A 15,544-nucleotide genomic window follows, 5' to 3' on the forward strand; every position below is an offset into this window, starting at 1 on the left:
ACAATTTTCAAAATATTAAAACAAGGATCACATCCTGTAAAGAATCAGTGTTCAAAAAAGAAGTGCTAAGAGGTTTCAATTCTCATTCTGTTAAGACAATATATTTTCTTTATCATCAAGTACTGGATTCAGATTGAAAGATACAGCAAGGATCAAAATTAAAATTCCAAGTAATGCCATTTTCAAATACAGAAAAACTTTATTTAACAAGAGTTACTATTACCTAGCACTCCACCATTAAGAGAAAGAGACAAATCTCCAAGAAAACAAGTTATCTGAAGTTTATATTAAAAGGCAGCTTCTAGGATGTGGTCTGGTAGCGGTACAACCTCAATTCAATATCCTATGCTCCTAAATCTACACAATGGGAAGAAATTTTGGGAATGATCAGCAAATATTCAATTATTACACCATACTAAGCAAGAAAAAGGCATCATTAAGCACCTACTATGTGCCAGGCTCTATGTCAGTTAGAACCATGCACTTAAAATTTTCAAGCAGAAGTTTCTGTTTCCTAAAAAATTCTAATTGATGTTTTACTGCATTTCCTTTGCACAAGGCTTAAGTTTTTTAGTATCCTTGAAAACCTCACTTTACATTTAAAAGTTACCCTAATACCCACACTTAAAAATTGTCCTGAACAGAACCTTATGCTTGTCAAAACACAAGAATGGAAAAAAAAATTTTAAAGTCAGAGAAACATAGGTTTGTATGTTAAAGTGAATATATATTTAAATAATTAATCTGTAAAGAACAAAAGTTTATAGACATAGTTTAGCATAGTGCCTAGCATATAATAAGAGGCTTAATAAATGCTTATTGACTGACCAAAACGAACGATTTTAATCTTTTTTTTTGGGGTTATTGTTTGTGTTTCTATATTTGAATACTTGTACATATAAATGGAAATTAAAATGAAATTTTAATTGATTTAGGAATAAAAATAATTTATTTCTGATATTTGCCAAATTTAGCAATTTGCCAAGAAATTACTTTATTTTACTTACCTTTATACCTGATAAAAACTTTTTGTTTGTTGAATCCTCCAGCTGAGACCTGGTCTCATTTCTTCTTGTCCTTAACTAGAATTAAATAAACTCATTAGGATCTTGAAGCAATTAAAAAAAAAAAAAGATCTAGTAGAAACAAACTTCCTCAAAAGATTAATGTATCTTTGTATCAGAGGCAAAACAAACTCAGAAACATCTAAACTATTTTGTTACTGTGAAATTTTGTCATGATGATTACAGTGCCAGCCTTAATACCTAAGATTGAGGTAAATCAGGAAGAGAAAAGAAGTATCCCTACACAGTGGGGAGGTGCTGCTATGCTTCTCACCCCTTTCTTCCCTTTCAAGTTTCTTTTTCCTACAATTTTGCTTCATTGTCTTCTGGGCGGGTTATCTAAAAGTTTAAGCTGTTTGAGGACAATTTAATAAGCATTTACTAAATGCATATGCTATGCCAGGCACTGTGCTAAGTGATGGGGATACAAAGACAAAAATGAAAGTGGTTCCAACCCCTCAAGCAGCTTTCATTCTAACATGGGAAAAGCACATTAACAGAGACCTCAATACAAAATTTAACGTAAATACACAGTGTAGGAGAGAGGCGTGGGAGATGCGAGAGGAGAGATTAATAACAGAAAGAATCAGTACAGGCTTCCTTTAAGAGGTAGCACTTGAAGTGAGCCTTGAATGGAGCTGAGAATTTCATAACAGGAAAAGGAGGAGTAGCATTTCAGGCAGGAGAGATAGCCTTGGCAAAGGCACCAAGGCAGGAGATGTAACGCTTGCTGCATAGGGATTAGAGAAAATATGCCAGTATGACTGAAATTGATGAGGTGATGTCAAAGAAGTCTGTAAAAACAGTTTGAAGACACACCATAAAGGACTTTAAATGCCAAAAATATGTATTTTATTCTAAAGCTACTAAAGTTTTTTGAGTAGAGGGACAATGGTCAGACCTGTGCCATGCTTTAGGAAACTATTGTGGCAGCCATGTGGGAAGATGGACTGGAGGGGAAAGATAGAATGCAGGAAAGTCACTTAGGAACATACTAATTCGAAGAATCCACTAAAAGAGAGGTGAGATGGGCCAGCAAGACTTGGTAATTAGGATGTGAATAATATAGCTTCAATCCAATTATTAAGTGCAAATCCAGTCCCTAAAGCGGTGAGACTGTTTGAGAAGGACACATACGTATGGATAAGGGGTGGCTTGTGTAAATACACAATTCATTTCACAAATGGAATGACAGAGATTTCAAGAACCTAACTGCAGTCCAGTTTGGCTGGAACATAGACTGTAAAAAAGGGAATCAGTCTGGAAAATGAGGTTAGAGTAAGGCTGCTGAGTTCTTTAAATGCTGGGGAATTTTCTTTTTATTCTAGAGAAAACGGAGTCACTGAAGATATTTAAATATCATCAGACCTGTGCCTTACACACTCCTGATCCAAGGACACTGGCTTCCTTGTTCTTCAAAGATAACATTCCCAACCCCCAGCATTTTCACTGATGTCCCCCATGCTCAGGACTCTTTTCCTCCTCATTTCTGCCTCCAGGTTTCCTTCAAGTGTCAGTTAAAGTTATCACCTTCCACAAAAGCCTTTCCTAGTCTTTCTTAATCTTAGTGACTCCAAAGACTGTCAATGGATCTTACATCCTTTTGTACACAGTTGTTTGTAGACTGTCTCCTGCTAACACATTAGATTATGACTCCCTCAAGTACAGGCCCTAATTTTTGTTTGTGCTGGCTTCTTTGTATCCCCAGCACTTAGAACAGTGCCTGGCACTTAGTGGGTGTTCAATATATGATAGCTGAATGATGAAGGGAAAGACTGGGAGAGTTAATAGGTACCTAATACAATCTGGCAAGAGGTGATAAGGCCCAGACTGGCAACTTGTTGTCTCTCCTTCCTTCCTTTTCAGATCTTGATGCTCTACACAGTTCAATTTTTCATTGTCTTTTACTCTTGGACCCTTTGCCATTGTCCTAGCACCCTCATTTCTTGCCAAACTGCAACCCTGGGTTACTCCCAACATCTACTTTAAGCTGTTGAAAGTTACTAGAAGTCATGTTATTTCATGTTATTAGTGATCTCATCTTAATTGTGCCTTCACATTCATGCCTCACTTTTTTCCCCTGATTAACTCCCTCCTATATATAGCCAGGTGGGTCCAGACCACACTTCACATCCTCATCAACTGTTCTTCACCCCTTTGTAACCCTTCTCCCCACCCTACCCTCCATATGATACTTTCAGTCTCTTGTTCTGAAAATGGCAAATACCAAGTAATACTATCATTTCTTCTCGAAAGCAGGCCTCAAATTATTTACCTATGGCTCTACTTGCCATTCCAGGACTTCTTAAATCAAAATATTCTCTCCTGGCAATGACTTCTTTATATATTTTATACATAGTTTACCACTACTAGAATGTAAGATCCTTGAGGCTGTCTTGCTTTTCTATTTGTAACACCAGCAATTAGCAGTGTTTAATCCTTAATAAATGATTTTCATTACTTCATTTATTATTATCATCATTATCCACACAGGATCCATTCCAAACCTCCTCTTTCCCCAAGCCATGTGAACCACCCTTTCCTAATTCCTCCTTAGCAAAGGGTTTCATCTCATATTTTACCAAGAAACTGGGGCTAGCCATTTGCACACAAGAGCTCCCTCTTCTCTCCCTTTCTATACCTCAAATCACCTTAGGAAAATGACCAGCTTTCTTCTCCTTTACTGAGGACTTTGCAGAGCTCTGCCTCACTCAAATCCAATTCATACACAAGACATCATCCTTGTAATACCATTGGTCCTTTTTGAGAACAAAGAAACAACAACTTGAGATTCCAATCTTAGAGAAAGACAGTTCTTTTTTGTCAAAGTCAACCTGTCTACCTGTGCCCTTTATCCCTTCTCCTGAGAGCTTGATGATTAGCTCTCATTATAATCTTCAATTGCTATCTACTGTCTCTTTTTCTGTCACTTACAAACATGCTCATATATCTCTAACCTTAAAAATCTGACTCACCCAACTTCAAGCTAATGTTCTATCTCCTCTCTTTGAAACCAAAATAGGAAAATGCAATTTGCATGTGTTGTTTCCACTTTCTCACCTGCCACTGACTTCTCAACACTTTGTTATCTGACTTCTAACCCCACCATTCCAATAAAATTGCTCTTTTCAAAGTTATCAATAAATTTTAAATTGAAAATTCTTATAACCTTTTCTCAATTCTCATGCTCCTTGACCTCTCTGATGCTTCTCATATAGCTGAACATCTGACTGACCTAGTTATTCTTTCCTTTCTCGATTTCCCTGACGTTGCTCTCTAGATTCTCTTCCTCACTGGATCTACAAATGGATCTCCTCACTCCTCTCAGGTTCCTTTGATAAGTCCCATTTCCTAAGAAGAGGCCTATGCCAAGGACCCCTTTCTAGTCACCCATCTGAAAAATCTCAACTGTTCTTATGGGTCCAACTGTTTCTATACAAATGAGAAGACAGAGCTGTTCACCTCTTAGTTTCTTTCCGCTTATGGCTAACAGGGAGCTGAGAACCAATATAAGTCTGCAGAAGAAAGGATGTGACTGCCTCAGATGGATACAAGTCACTTAGTCCAGAACTGAAAAAAATGATAGATGAGACTGCTAAGCTGCTGTAGGTAATATCTAAAAGAATGTGGAAAATAGGCCGTATCACAAGAATGGAGAGGGGCAAATGCCATAATTTCCAAAAAAGGGAAGAAAGACAATCTGCAAATTCTAGACCAGTAAGCTTGACTTTGATTCTTGGGGAAATTTTGGAAAGGAATATTAAAGGGATATTGGTGAACATCTAGAAAGGGAAAGCGTGATTACAAGAGCCAGTCTGGTTTCATCAATAACAGATCATGCCAAAGTAATTTCATTTTTGTTTCTGACAGAATCAGAAAACTGGTCGATGAGGGGAACTGTAGAAAAGTTTTTGTTAGAAGTTTATCTCAGATTGTTTTTGTGGAAGAGATGTAAAGATACAAACAAATTCAGAACTGGTTGGATGGCTGAAATCAGAACATCTGTTAATTGTTCAATATCAGTGTCTCAGGTGGTTTCCAGTGGAGTAGCCCAGGGTACAATGTTTGGCCCTGTACTATTTAACATTCTGATCAATAACTTGGATCAAAATATAAATGGCACGCCTACCAAATTTGCAGATGACACAAAACTAGAAAGGATAGGTAACACACTAAATGACTTAGTTAGGATACAAACCAAGACTGATGACTGGAGATTGGGCTGAATATCTTAAGATGAAATTCAATAAGGTAGATCTTATGCTTTGGTACAAAAAAAACATAAACAATCTTCACAAGTATTAGATGAGGGAGGTATATGATTAGACAGCAATTTGTCTGTCAAAGATCTGGGGAATTTGGTGTATTGCAAGCACAACATGTAAGTTATCAGTGAAATGTGGCAGCTAAAAAAGCTAATGTGGTCTTGGGCTGCATCAAGAGGAGAGAGTTTCCTGGGATACAGAGGTGAGAATCCCACTGTGCTCTACACCCCTCAGTTTTTATCTAGAGAACTATCTAGTTTTGGGCACCCTAGCTTAAGAAAAACAATGACAAGCCAAAGAGTATCCAGGAGAAAGCAAACTAGGATAGTAAAGAGTCTTCAGTCCATGTCAGATGAGGCTTGAAGAATCAAGAGATGTTTAGCCTGGAGAAGACTCAGGGAAAGCAGGATAGCTGTCCTCAACAGTCATCATGAGAAAAAAAAGGATTAGGTTAGTTCTGTTTGGCCTAGAGGGCAGAATTAGAAGCACTGATGAAAGAGGAAAATATAGGCTTGATGTCAGAAAAACTTTCTAACAACTAAACTGGTCAAAAAGTGGAATGGACTACATTGAAAAGCAGTAGGCCCCCACTCCTTCAAGTTGGACAACACAAGAATAGCACAGTTAGGAATTCATTTCAGGTTTAGTTTGGACTAGATGGCTACTAAACTGCCTTTTGATTACCAAATTCTGTGATATCTATGATTAAAACCAGATTAAAAAGGGTTTTAAGTGCCAGAAAGAAGGGTTTGTATTTTTAAATCTAGAGGCAATGGGGAAATACATTAAGTTTCTTGAGCAGAGAAGAGACTCAGTCAGGCCCTGTGTTTCAGGAATATCAATATGCCAGCTAAATGGAAAGTGGATCGGACAGAAAAGAGACTGAAAGCACTGAGACCAATTAGGAAGCTACTGTAACTACTCACTTGAGAGAAGAAGGTGATAAAGGTCTAAACTAATTCACAGATTCAAAACAAGAAGGGACCTTGGTCACCTATGCCACTCCTCCTCTCCCCCTGTCCCCAACGGAAAATCATACAAGCACAGATTTAGAACTGGAAAGAACCTTAGAAAACATTGACTCTTCACTTACAGATGAGGAAACTGATGCACATAGAGGTTAAATGACTTGCCCAAGATCATAAAGCCAAAAAAGTGTCTGGGATGGGATTTTAACACCTAGGTCATCTTTCAAGTCTAGCACCTTATCCATTAAACAATGCTGCCTCGTATAGATGAGGAAAACGACGCACAGAAAAGTTAAGCAATTTGTTCAGTGTCACCCAGACAGCAACGTCCTCTGACACAGCACCACGCATATTTTTCTTTCCACTGTGCCATGTTGCCTTCCAAGCTTGTGCTTTAGTCCAAATTTCTGTCCTTGGTAGAAGTTCTTGTTGAAAGGATCATTTCAGTTCTGTGGTCCCAGTGCCTAGCACAATGCCTACACATGCAGGTGCTTGATATATGTTTGGTGGATTGATGCATAAATGGATTACCAAATTTTAAAAGAATGCTTGGATCTGAAATGATGATTTTCTGATATTTGCCTCATTGGACATTTATGCTGGGCAATAATACATTCATAAAAATGCTCTAACTTACACTTCTCTTTGACTGTCCTTTAACAGGTGCTAAATTATTTGAATTTTGGGATTCAAGTCCATCTCCTTGAAATGTTCCCCAGTTTACAAAGTGGGACACAGTTTGGGTACCTGTGAAGACACAAAATACATAATTTCTGTAATCATGCTGCCTGATACTATAGTTTTATATTAATTTGTATCCCCAATCCTTTGACAAACCAAACCAAAACCAAAACAATTCAGAGACCTTAAAATTCCTTTTGGTAACTTTTCCTCATAAGAAAGTAAATCAAATTATGTACAATGAAAGTCCATAAACTCCAGAATATGATTTTGCAACTAGATGAGGTCCATGAGACAACCACAGAACAAGTATCTATCTTGACTTACGGATTTTCCTATTGTCCCTGGACACTGGCTTTTCTAGGAGGATGGCACTCTCTGAGAGTTTCTACTATTAATAGCAAATGTCAAAAGTAGAAGGATGGCCTATAGGAAAACTATGGAAGCCAGTGTATTAGAGCAGGAGCAAGAAAAATGCACGTTAACACTGATACAACAACTCATACCTGGAGCTTGAATATGCCTGAGTTTTCCCAGAGCAGCTGCTAATGATGATATTTCACATTTAAATGGAATCACAGTCAAAAACTTTCCATGCAGCATAAACAATTTTCCTCCATAACACCAGAGCTACAAAATTAAAACAAAAAACAAACACTAAAAACAAAATTTTTTTTTTTTTTGCAATTTCATTATTCTTCTCTTAAATTTGAATTTAATAAAGCCTGACAATTCAATGTAATTTGACAAACATTTACTGAGTATCAAGTATATGCAAGGCTCTATGCTGGACACAAAAGATGCTCTAGGAGCACAAGGCAAAGTTCAACCACATTTTACACAAAAGAGGCAGTTAGGTGCATGGAAGACATCAAGCTCTGTCCAGAATGGTGAGGAAGGCCTGAGATTCTGCTGCAGACACTGAGTTTACACATCTGCAAAATGGGAATAATGGCATTTTCTTCACAAAATTTTTGTGAGGATCTGGTATATGTACAGCACTGTTAACCTTAAAATGCTATATAAATGTTAGCCATTTACAGGATGGGTCTCCTTCTGTCTTTCTTCATTTCTATTACATTTCAGAATACACGGAAATCCACTGTACTGTTTAATAAGTAGTGGCTGAGAACGCAGCACAATGCCAACACACAGATAATACAACCTTAAGAATGCACAATTATCTTTGATTTGTGCAAAATCTAACTAATGTAAATAGCTCAATTATTTTTAAGGGTAGTTTCAAAATTATATTCACAGAAGCTCTGGTCTCATTCTTCAATTACAATGGTTACTCCTACATTATTCTTACCATTCAAATGTTATGATTCTAACATTTCTGACTCGCCCTTTACTTGCTTCCATAAGAACTTTTAATTTATCGAGGAGTAAAAGAAAAATGTTCACTAAAAAAGAAATAAAGTTCACTAAAGAGCAAAATAACGGTATTAGGCTGTAGTTTAGAATACAAAAAAATCAAATCACAGGTTAGCTTAATTTAAAGATAAAGCTGTCTGTATAATGTCTAGACTTAAACCTGTAATAGTTTAATATGCACATTTGTGCCTTGTATTTCTGTATGGCTTTCTATTTCTAAAGTCAAATCATGAACTCTTTCTGCCATGATTAATACTCTTAGCAAATTAAATTGTTTTTGGACATCTTAAATTTTAAACTTCTTAGCAGTGAGCAAATATACTACTGTGGTAATGGGTCAACTCAATCAAAACAAAAACACAAAGCTTCAACTGGACTGATCTGTCCCTGTGGCAAATCATATCATAAAATGTTACAAAACCCTATCAAATAAATGCATACTATCCCTCTCTTTGTACGTAATATCGTTTTCCTTCTATTTGGTAACAGCTTGTTATAAAGACTAACAGCCTTTAATTTTTACTTCTTCATCTTATGCTCTATGTATTAGTAGAAAATTGTTTATAATATTATCTGGTTGATAAACGAACTCAGTAGGTCAACCAGAACCTCTCCCTGCAATAATTTGTAGAAGTGATTTAAAAATGTGTCTGACAGACTTTAAATTTTTTTCTTCCATAGCTAAGTATTAAGTTAGTTAAGAAACTGAAAATCTTTCAGGTGGGAATATTTTCCTAGTTTTCCCGATTATCAGTAGCTCAAGCTTTCCTTGTCACAAGCAAGTTCCTACTCTGATGTCTCGCTGTAGTTTGAAGGTGAGAAAAGGGAATACCCTGGAAGTTTCTACCATTCTGAAAATGTTTCAAGTAGAGTCCTAGAAACAGATTATGTTGATCTTCCAAGGGTATACCTAGTCAAGCTGGAGAAACTCACCACCAGGTTAGAAGATATGTATAAACTGTGAGTTATGTCATTTAAGGAATTATATTAATGAAATGGTAGATCCAAAGTATGGAATAAGTACAGGTAACTTTGAGAAGTCAGGACTTGTAATTTCTAGTGCTGATGAACTCCTATGTGGAATCTGCACATATGCAGATTTTTCATTTGCATGGAGATGATGATTGGACCCTTTGGAACTGATGACATCACCAAGTTAAATAATCTAAAGGAGAGGGCCAAGGACAACCTTTTGGAGATTTTTTTTTTCAATAAACCAGAAAAGATTACAAAACAATTTACCTGGCCACTGGTCCCCTGTGATAATTCCTTTGAAGTCTGTAATGTTTGGAACTTAATATTCCAAATAGATATGCTTTCTATGAAACAGAAATATGTTATTAGAATAAAAGTATCATAAGCACAAATTTTCAGTGTCCCTAGACATTACAGTAAAAACAAAGTATTCCAAACTCATATCAACAGTTTTATCCTAAGTCTTAATCCCATGTTAGTTTGATATATATATATGTGCACACATATGTAAAAATATATAAATTTTACTTTAGTTATTTAGCAACTCTTAAAATATCAAGCATCATGTGTTTATTATTAGCACTGTGGGGCTTAAAACAAATATAAAATATGGTCTCTGTCTACTCACTCAACAGCATCTATTTAACAACTGCTATATGTTAGACTTTGTTCTAAGTGCTAGGGAAAGAAAGAAAAAGTAAAAATAGCCTACAGCCTAAAGAGCTCACATTCTAATGAAAGTGACATGACAAAATAGACAAGGTAGTTATTGGACAGCCAGTAGATAACTTTAGAGGGGAAGGCATTAATACTCAAGGTGATTTAAGCTGATTCTTGAAGGAAGTCAAAGATTCTAAGAGTGAGGAGGGAGAGTACTGCAGACATGAGGGACAAGAAGATGGGAGATGGAGTATGTGAAGAACAGCAAGTAGGCTTGGATAACTGGACTAAACAATGTGTGAGGGAAGTCAAGAATAAAAATGGAAAGGTCATACGGGGAGATCATGGAGAGTTTTAAATGTCAAAAAGAGTAATTTTTATTTGACACTCAAGGACCTCCATGGAGCCCTAGGAGTTTAGTGAGCAGGGGTTGGGGTGGGGTGGGGAGGCAGGAAATGGGATAGGAGAAAAAAAGTGTTGACAAGGTCAGACCTGCACTTTATGAAAACCACTTTGGAGGATGGCCTGGAATGGTGGGAGACTCGAGGCAAACAACAGTCAAGCAATAGATCATGAAGGCCTCAACTAGAGTAGTCACTGTGTAAGTGAGAGAAGGGGAAGTGTATAAAAGTTGCTGTGCAGACAGATACAAAAAGATTTGGCAGTGAGTTGGATATGTGGCTAAAGTGAGGATCTGAGGATGACACCAAGGTCATGAACCTGAATTGACTGGGTAATCTTAACAACACCAATGAGGAAGTGCAGAAGATGGGTGAATTTGGGGAGAAGGCTAAATCCTGTTTTAGACATGCTGAGTTACATGCAGCTAAATGACAATACAAATCAGGACCTGCATTTCAATCCCAGCTTTGCCACTAGGTGACCTTAGGAAATTCACTTAATGTCTCTGAGCCTCAGTTCCCTTATTTGAAAAATTAGGGGCTAGGATTAAATGACTTCTAATGTCCCTTGCAGTTCTAAACCTATAATTCTGTTAAAGTGACAAAATAAGTGTTAAAAACAATAATATATTACAGAAAGGAGAATGTGTAGGCAACTAAAAGACAAACTTGTTTGCTCTTGAAGAAAGGCAGTACTTTGATGGATGGAAGGGTGTGGAAAAAGGTATAGAAATAAAAAAGGGCAAAGAATTATTGTGGGAGGGAAGAGAGCGATATAGGTAACAATGAGACTAATGTCACTGCTGAAGCAGAAACTCCCTATTGGGAAGTACAAGCAAAATTCAGGTAGTGACCAAATATAAAGTTCCTTAAAATGTTACACAAAGAACCTACAGAATAAAATTTCACCCAAACCACTGAGGATGTTCTCAGCTCTGAAACAATCCAATTACCTGATGTTTCTGAGAGTGAGGGTTGCTAACAAAGAAGTCCTCCTCTTCCTAAGCTATAGGAACTTTATGTACCAAATTGCTAAGCTAAGGAATAATCACTCAAATTTCAAGTTCCTACTATGCAAGCCTTCCCTATGAGAAATTTGCTGGGTCCAGAAGCAATGGACCTAATCTTCCTCATGACATATCAAATGCCACAAAGGCTAAAGAAAGGTGTGGGATTAGAAGCATCAGTATTTCAAGATATATGAAGAAAAACTTTAAAGCAGACAAGTTTCTGAACAAGAAAGAGATGTGTTAAGTGTTTTAGGAAGACGTAAAAAGAAAGATTAGGAGACCACTGAAAAAATCCAGGTGTGACACAATCCAGGAAGTAGTGTGGATGTGATAGTATTCTTCTCAGTCCTTTCATTTACAGAAGACATTTTGAAGGAACACAGCTTGGTGACAGACTGGAGACAGTTACCTTTAGGAGCCTTGAGTGAAGTTCCCATGACTGCTACATGATCCTTATCAAGGATGGCAAATGAAACACCCTTTAGAACATCGCCAGATACATAAGTCTTTAGTAAGAGTGATGTGACCAGTACTTGCTTCTCCTCAAGTTTACTCTGATTTAATGGTATCAGGGTTTCATATATACACCCATTACAGCCTATTGGAAACAAACAAAAATGGTTTTAGGATTAATTACTGGGGGGAAGGGAGATTTTCTTCTTTTCTCACAATTTTAGATAAGAATGTAATAATACAATTTAACCAAAACAAGTAATTCATAAAACTCCAGGTCCAGTAAGAAGGTAGTAGCTCTTTTTAAAAAAATCAAACTTTCAGTTGATAGACTAGCACAATTTTTTAACCCAAAGACAAGAAAATCCTACCAGTCCTTGCTTTCTACCTGTATAGCAAAGTGGACTATGTTTCAACAATGAGAACAATATTAATTCACTAGAGGCTAAGTTCTTAACCAGGGACTCAGTATCCAATCACACATAATACCAATAATGCCATGTATGTAGACATATACAATAAAAACAAGTATATATAATAACCACTCAAAAATACTGTGCACCTAAAGTTACATAAAATGGACTCTTTTCGAGGATTCCCTTATAATAAAAGGTATAACATATACTGGGCAGGTTAGGTGGCACAGTGAAGAGTGCGCCAGGACTGAAATCAGGAAGACTCATCTTTCTGAGTTCAAATGTGACCTCAGACAATTACTTAGCTGTGTGCAAGTCACTTAACCCTGTTTGTCTCAGTTTCCTAATCTGTAAAATGAGCTGAAGGAAACAGCAAACCACTCTAATATGTTTGCCAAGAAAATCTCAATGGGTCAAAAAGAATTGGACACAATTGAAGAACAAATATATACAAATTCCATTATGTCATAAATTTAACCTATATTAACACTCTGACTGTATTTCTTACAATACTTTGAAATACAGATAATTTCATTAGTAGGTAGCCTTTCCACCAAGGCAGATGACAACTGTTCTATTTATTACAAAATTTCACTGAGTTGCTGTGGCTGGCTTTCTATTAACAAGCTTATAGCTATTACTTAGATAGTTGGTCCCTCAGAAGTGCATTCATTTCTCAGTCCAATTGTTCCATACCTAAAGCCCTTCCATTGTAGTATGATCTAGTACTGTTATTTGTACCCTACTGGCACAGCTTCTGAGAAACTAAGGAAGACAGAGGGCACAGGATGCTGCACATACTGTTAGATGACTGCTAAGCTTTGCTCAACTGCTGTTTTTCTTCATGTTGCTTCCCCTTTAGCACGTAAGTTCCTTGAAGGGGCAAAGGGCAGGGGGAGAAGAGGAGTAAGATGGTTTTTGTCTTTCTGTACCTAGTTCCTAGTATATAATGGTAATTTTGTTGATTACTTTCTCTTTCCTTTTGAATCACTGCTATAAAGGAAGGTATATATGTTTAGAAGAAAATGTGAATAAAAAAAGTATAAATTTTTTCAAAAGAAAAAAGTTCTTAGTTTGGAAGTTTAGAAAATAACTTACTCAGACATAGCAAAGTGACTAATCTTTCATTCACAGATGCAGCAAAACTCAGGGTAACTGGTTGTTCTTCTCCACATAAAAGAGTATATTTGTATAAATTATGTGGGTTAAATACTTGCACATACACAAAATAATTTCCATGCTACAAGAGAAAAGATAATATTGTTTCATTCACAGAAACATCAAAAGTTTAACAAATTGCATTTAAAACTGCATTTAAACTATAAGTAGTCTGTACAAACTATATGTTAATACAAAGAATCAAATACAAATACCTTTGTGACTCCACTTTCAAAATACTTTTGTCTATTATCAAGCTAACTCTCTCCATAGGTTTCTTTGCATTCGACAAAATAGGACAAGAAACCTCTGAGGACACACTTACCTTTTCTGTAACAAATATTAAAACAGGCTGATTAGAGTCCAAGAAAAGTTTTGTCCATCTGAAAAAATGGAAATTTTATAGAAATATATGCATTCATTAGAGCACAGTAAATTAAAAGACAAATGCTTAAGAAAAACTAGATACTAGTATAAAGCTAAAAATGTTGAAATGCATATTAATATACATGTAAACTTTTATTTCAATGTTGTATCACAGAATTTAAAGAACTAGAAATGAAAAAGACCTTTTTCTAGTCTAATCCTTTTATGAGTGTCACAGAAAACTAAGTGGAAAAAAGTACTGCTTTTGGAGCTAAAGGAGCTAGGTTCAAATTTTGCCTCATCACTTAATATCTGTGTGATGATGAACAAACAGTTTAAGTTGAAGTTTGAGTTAAGTGAACTCACTTCAGTGAGTTTCAGTTTAGTTTCCTTGACTGTAAAATGAAGGGCCTAGGCTAGACAAGATTGCCTCAAAGATCCCTTCAAACTCGAAATCTACTATTGACTTGCCCGATTACATCAGCTACTAGAATACCAGGGACTAGAAGCCAGGATGTCTAATTTCTAAGCTAATGTTCTTTCTATTGTTTCTTTATTAATGGTAAAAACTTAAAATCAGCAACAAAATTAGCCTATGGAGTCATTACTGTCTATATTATCCAAGTAACAAGAACACTTTGCATTTACTTTAAATTACAACTTTCAATTTACAACAAATATAATACAATGATGGCTCCTCTCAGTCCAATGACTGAGTCCTCTTCCTTCTCATTCTATCCACAATCTACATGACACCACCTATTTACATCTTGAAAGTGAAAGCAATCTGTTCTCTTAAAAAGTATCTGGGATCCATACATGCAGAATGAAGAATATAGGCAGTCATCTATTTATTCTTTGGCAATTATGCTGGATGGAACCTTAAAGGCCATATGGTTCAATTTCCTCATTTTACTGATGAAGAAACAGAGGACAGAGGAGTAAGTTTGCCCCAGGTCACACAGGTAGTGACAGAGGTGAGATCTGAACTCAGTCTTCTAACTCATAATTTAAGCCTTTCTCCATTATACTACTTTCTGCATGAGAAGTAAGATCTGAGATATGACTGAAATAAAGAGACAGATGTATTTAAATACATACATATATTTTGTTGTATTTATATATCATGTTTATATTACAGATTATGTATTTATTAGTATTATTTATGTATTATACTTATATACATATATATGTATTTATATATACAAATACTTTGAAGGACAATAGTACCTTGGATGAAGTCAAGGGGTATATATATCTCTAATATACTGAAACCCATCTGTCTCTGTCTCTAAATATCTATTTGCCACTTCTCAAAACTGTATTGTAATTGTATGGAATTACTTCCAGAACCTGTCTGTAGGCCTAAAATAAAAATATGCTATAATTAATATGTAAGAAAATTTGTTACATGCTTAGAAGTCAAATTATTTTATAGTAATACTTTGTAACACTAGCACTGATTGGAAATCTGAGTGACAGAACAAAAAAAGTGGTTAATGACTGAACTAACTGCAAAGGGAGGTTACACTCATCACCCCAAATTTGTAGAGATAAACTTGTCTTTTTCCCACCTATTCTCTCTACTCCTTAATAGTAGAGGCCTTAGAATTAATTACATTAAAAGGATTCAAGACTACCTTGAAACCACCTCCCCCAGATGCCAATGTCTGGTAACTTTTCTAGCTCAGGTCAAGTCTTTTAAATTCCTCTAGTTTCACTAAGTTTCATTTGTGAATAGTCATGAGAT

The 15,544-nt window shown here is 36.1% G+C and overlaps 1 protein-coding gene across 1 annotated transcript in view; it reads right to left on the reverse strand.

Moving 5' to 3' along the window:
- Positions 1-15,544, reverse strand: part of NOL11 (nucleolar protein 11) — a 32,553-nt gene that overhangs the window by 7,272 nt on the left and 9,737 nt on the right. Inside the window, exons 5-11 of the mRNA XM_072645454.1 lie at positions 13,754-13,811; positions 13,369-13,510; positions 11,811-11,999; positions 9,598-9,674; positions 7,485-7,608; positions 6,935-7,044; positions 1,008-1,082 (exon numbers count right to left, since the gene is read on the reverse strand). Of these exons, the coding sequence (XP_072501555.1) occupies positions 1,008-1,082; positions 6,935-7,044; positions 7,485-7,608; positions 9,598-9,674; positions 11,811-11,999; positions 13,369-13,510; positions 13,754-13,811 (775 nt within the window). The remainder of the gene's footprint in view (positions 1-1,007; positions 1,083-6,934; positions 7,045-7,484; positions 7,609-9,597; positions 9,675-11,810; positions 12,000-13,368; positions 13,511-13,753; positions 13,812-15,544) is intronic.

The sequence above is a fragment of the Notamacropus eugenii genome, chromosome 2 (genome assembly GCF_028372415.1).
Source record: "Notamacropus eugenii isolate mMacEug1 chromosome 2, mMacEug1.pri_v2, whole genome shotgun sequence".
In the NCBI taxonomy this organism is placed as follows: Eukaryota; Metazoa; Chordata; class Mammalia; order Diprotodontia; family Macropodidae; genus Notamacropus; species Notamacropus eugenii.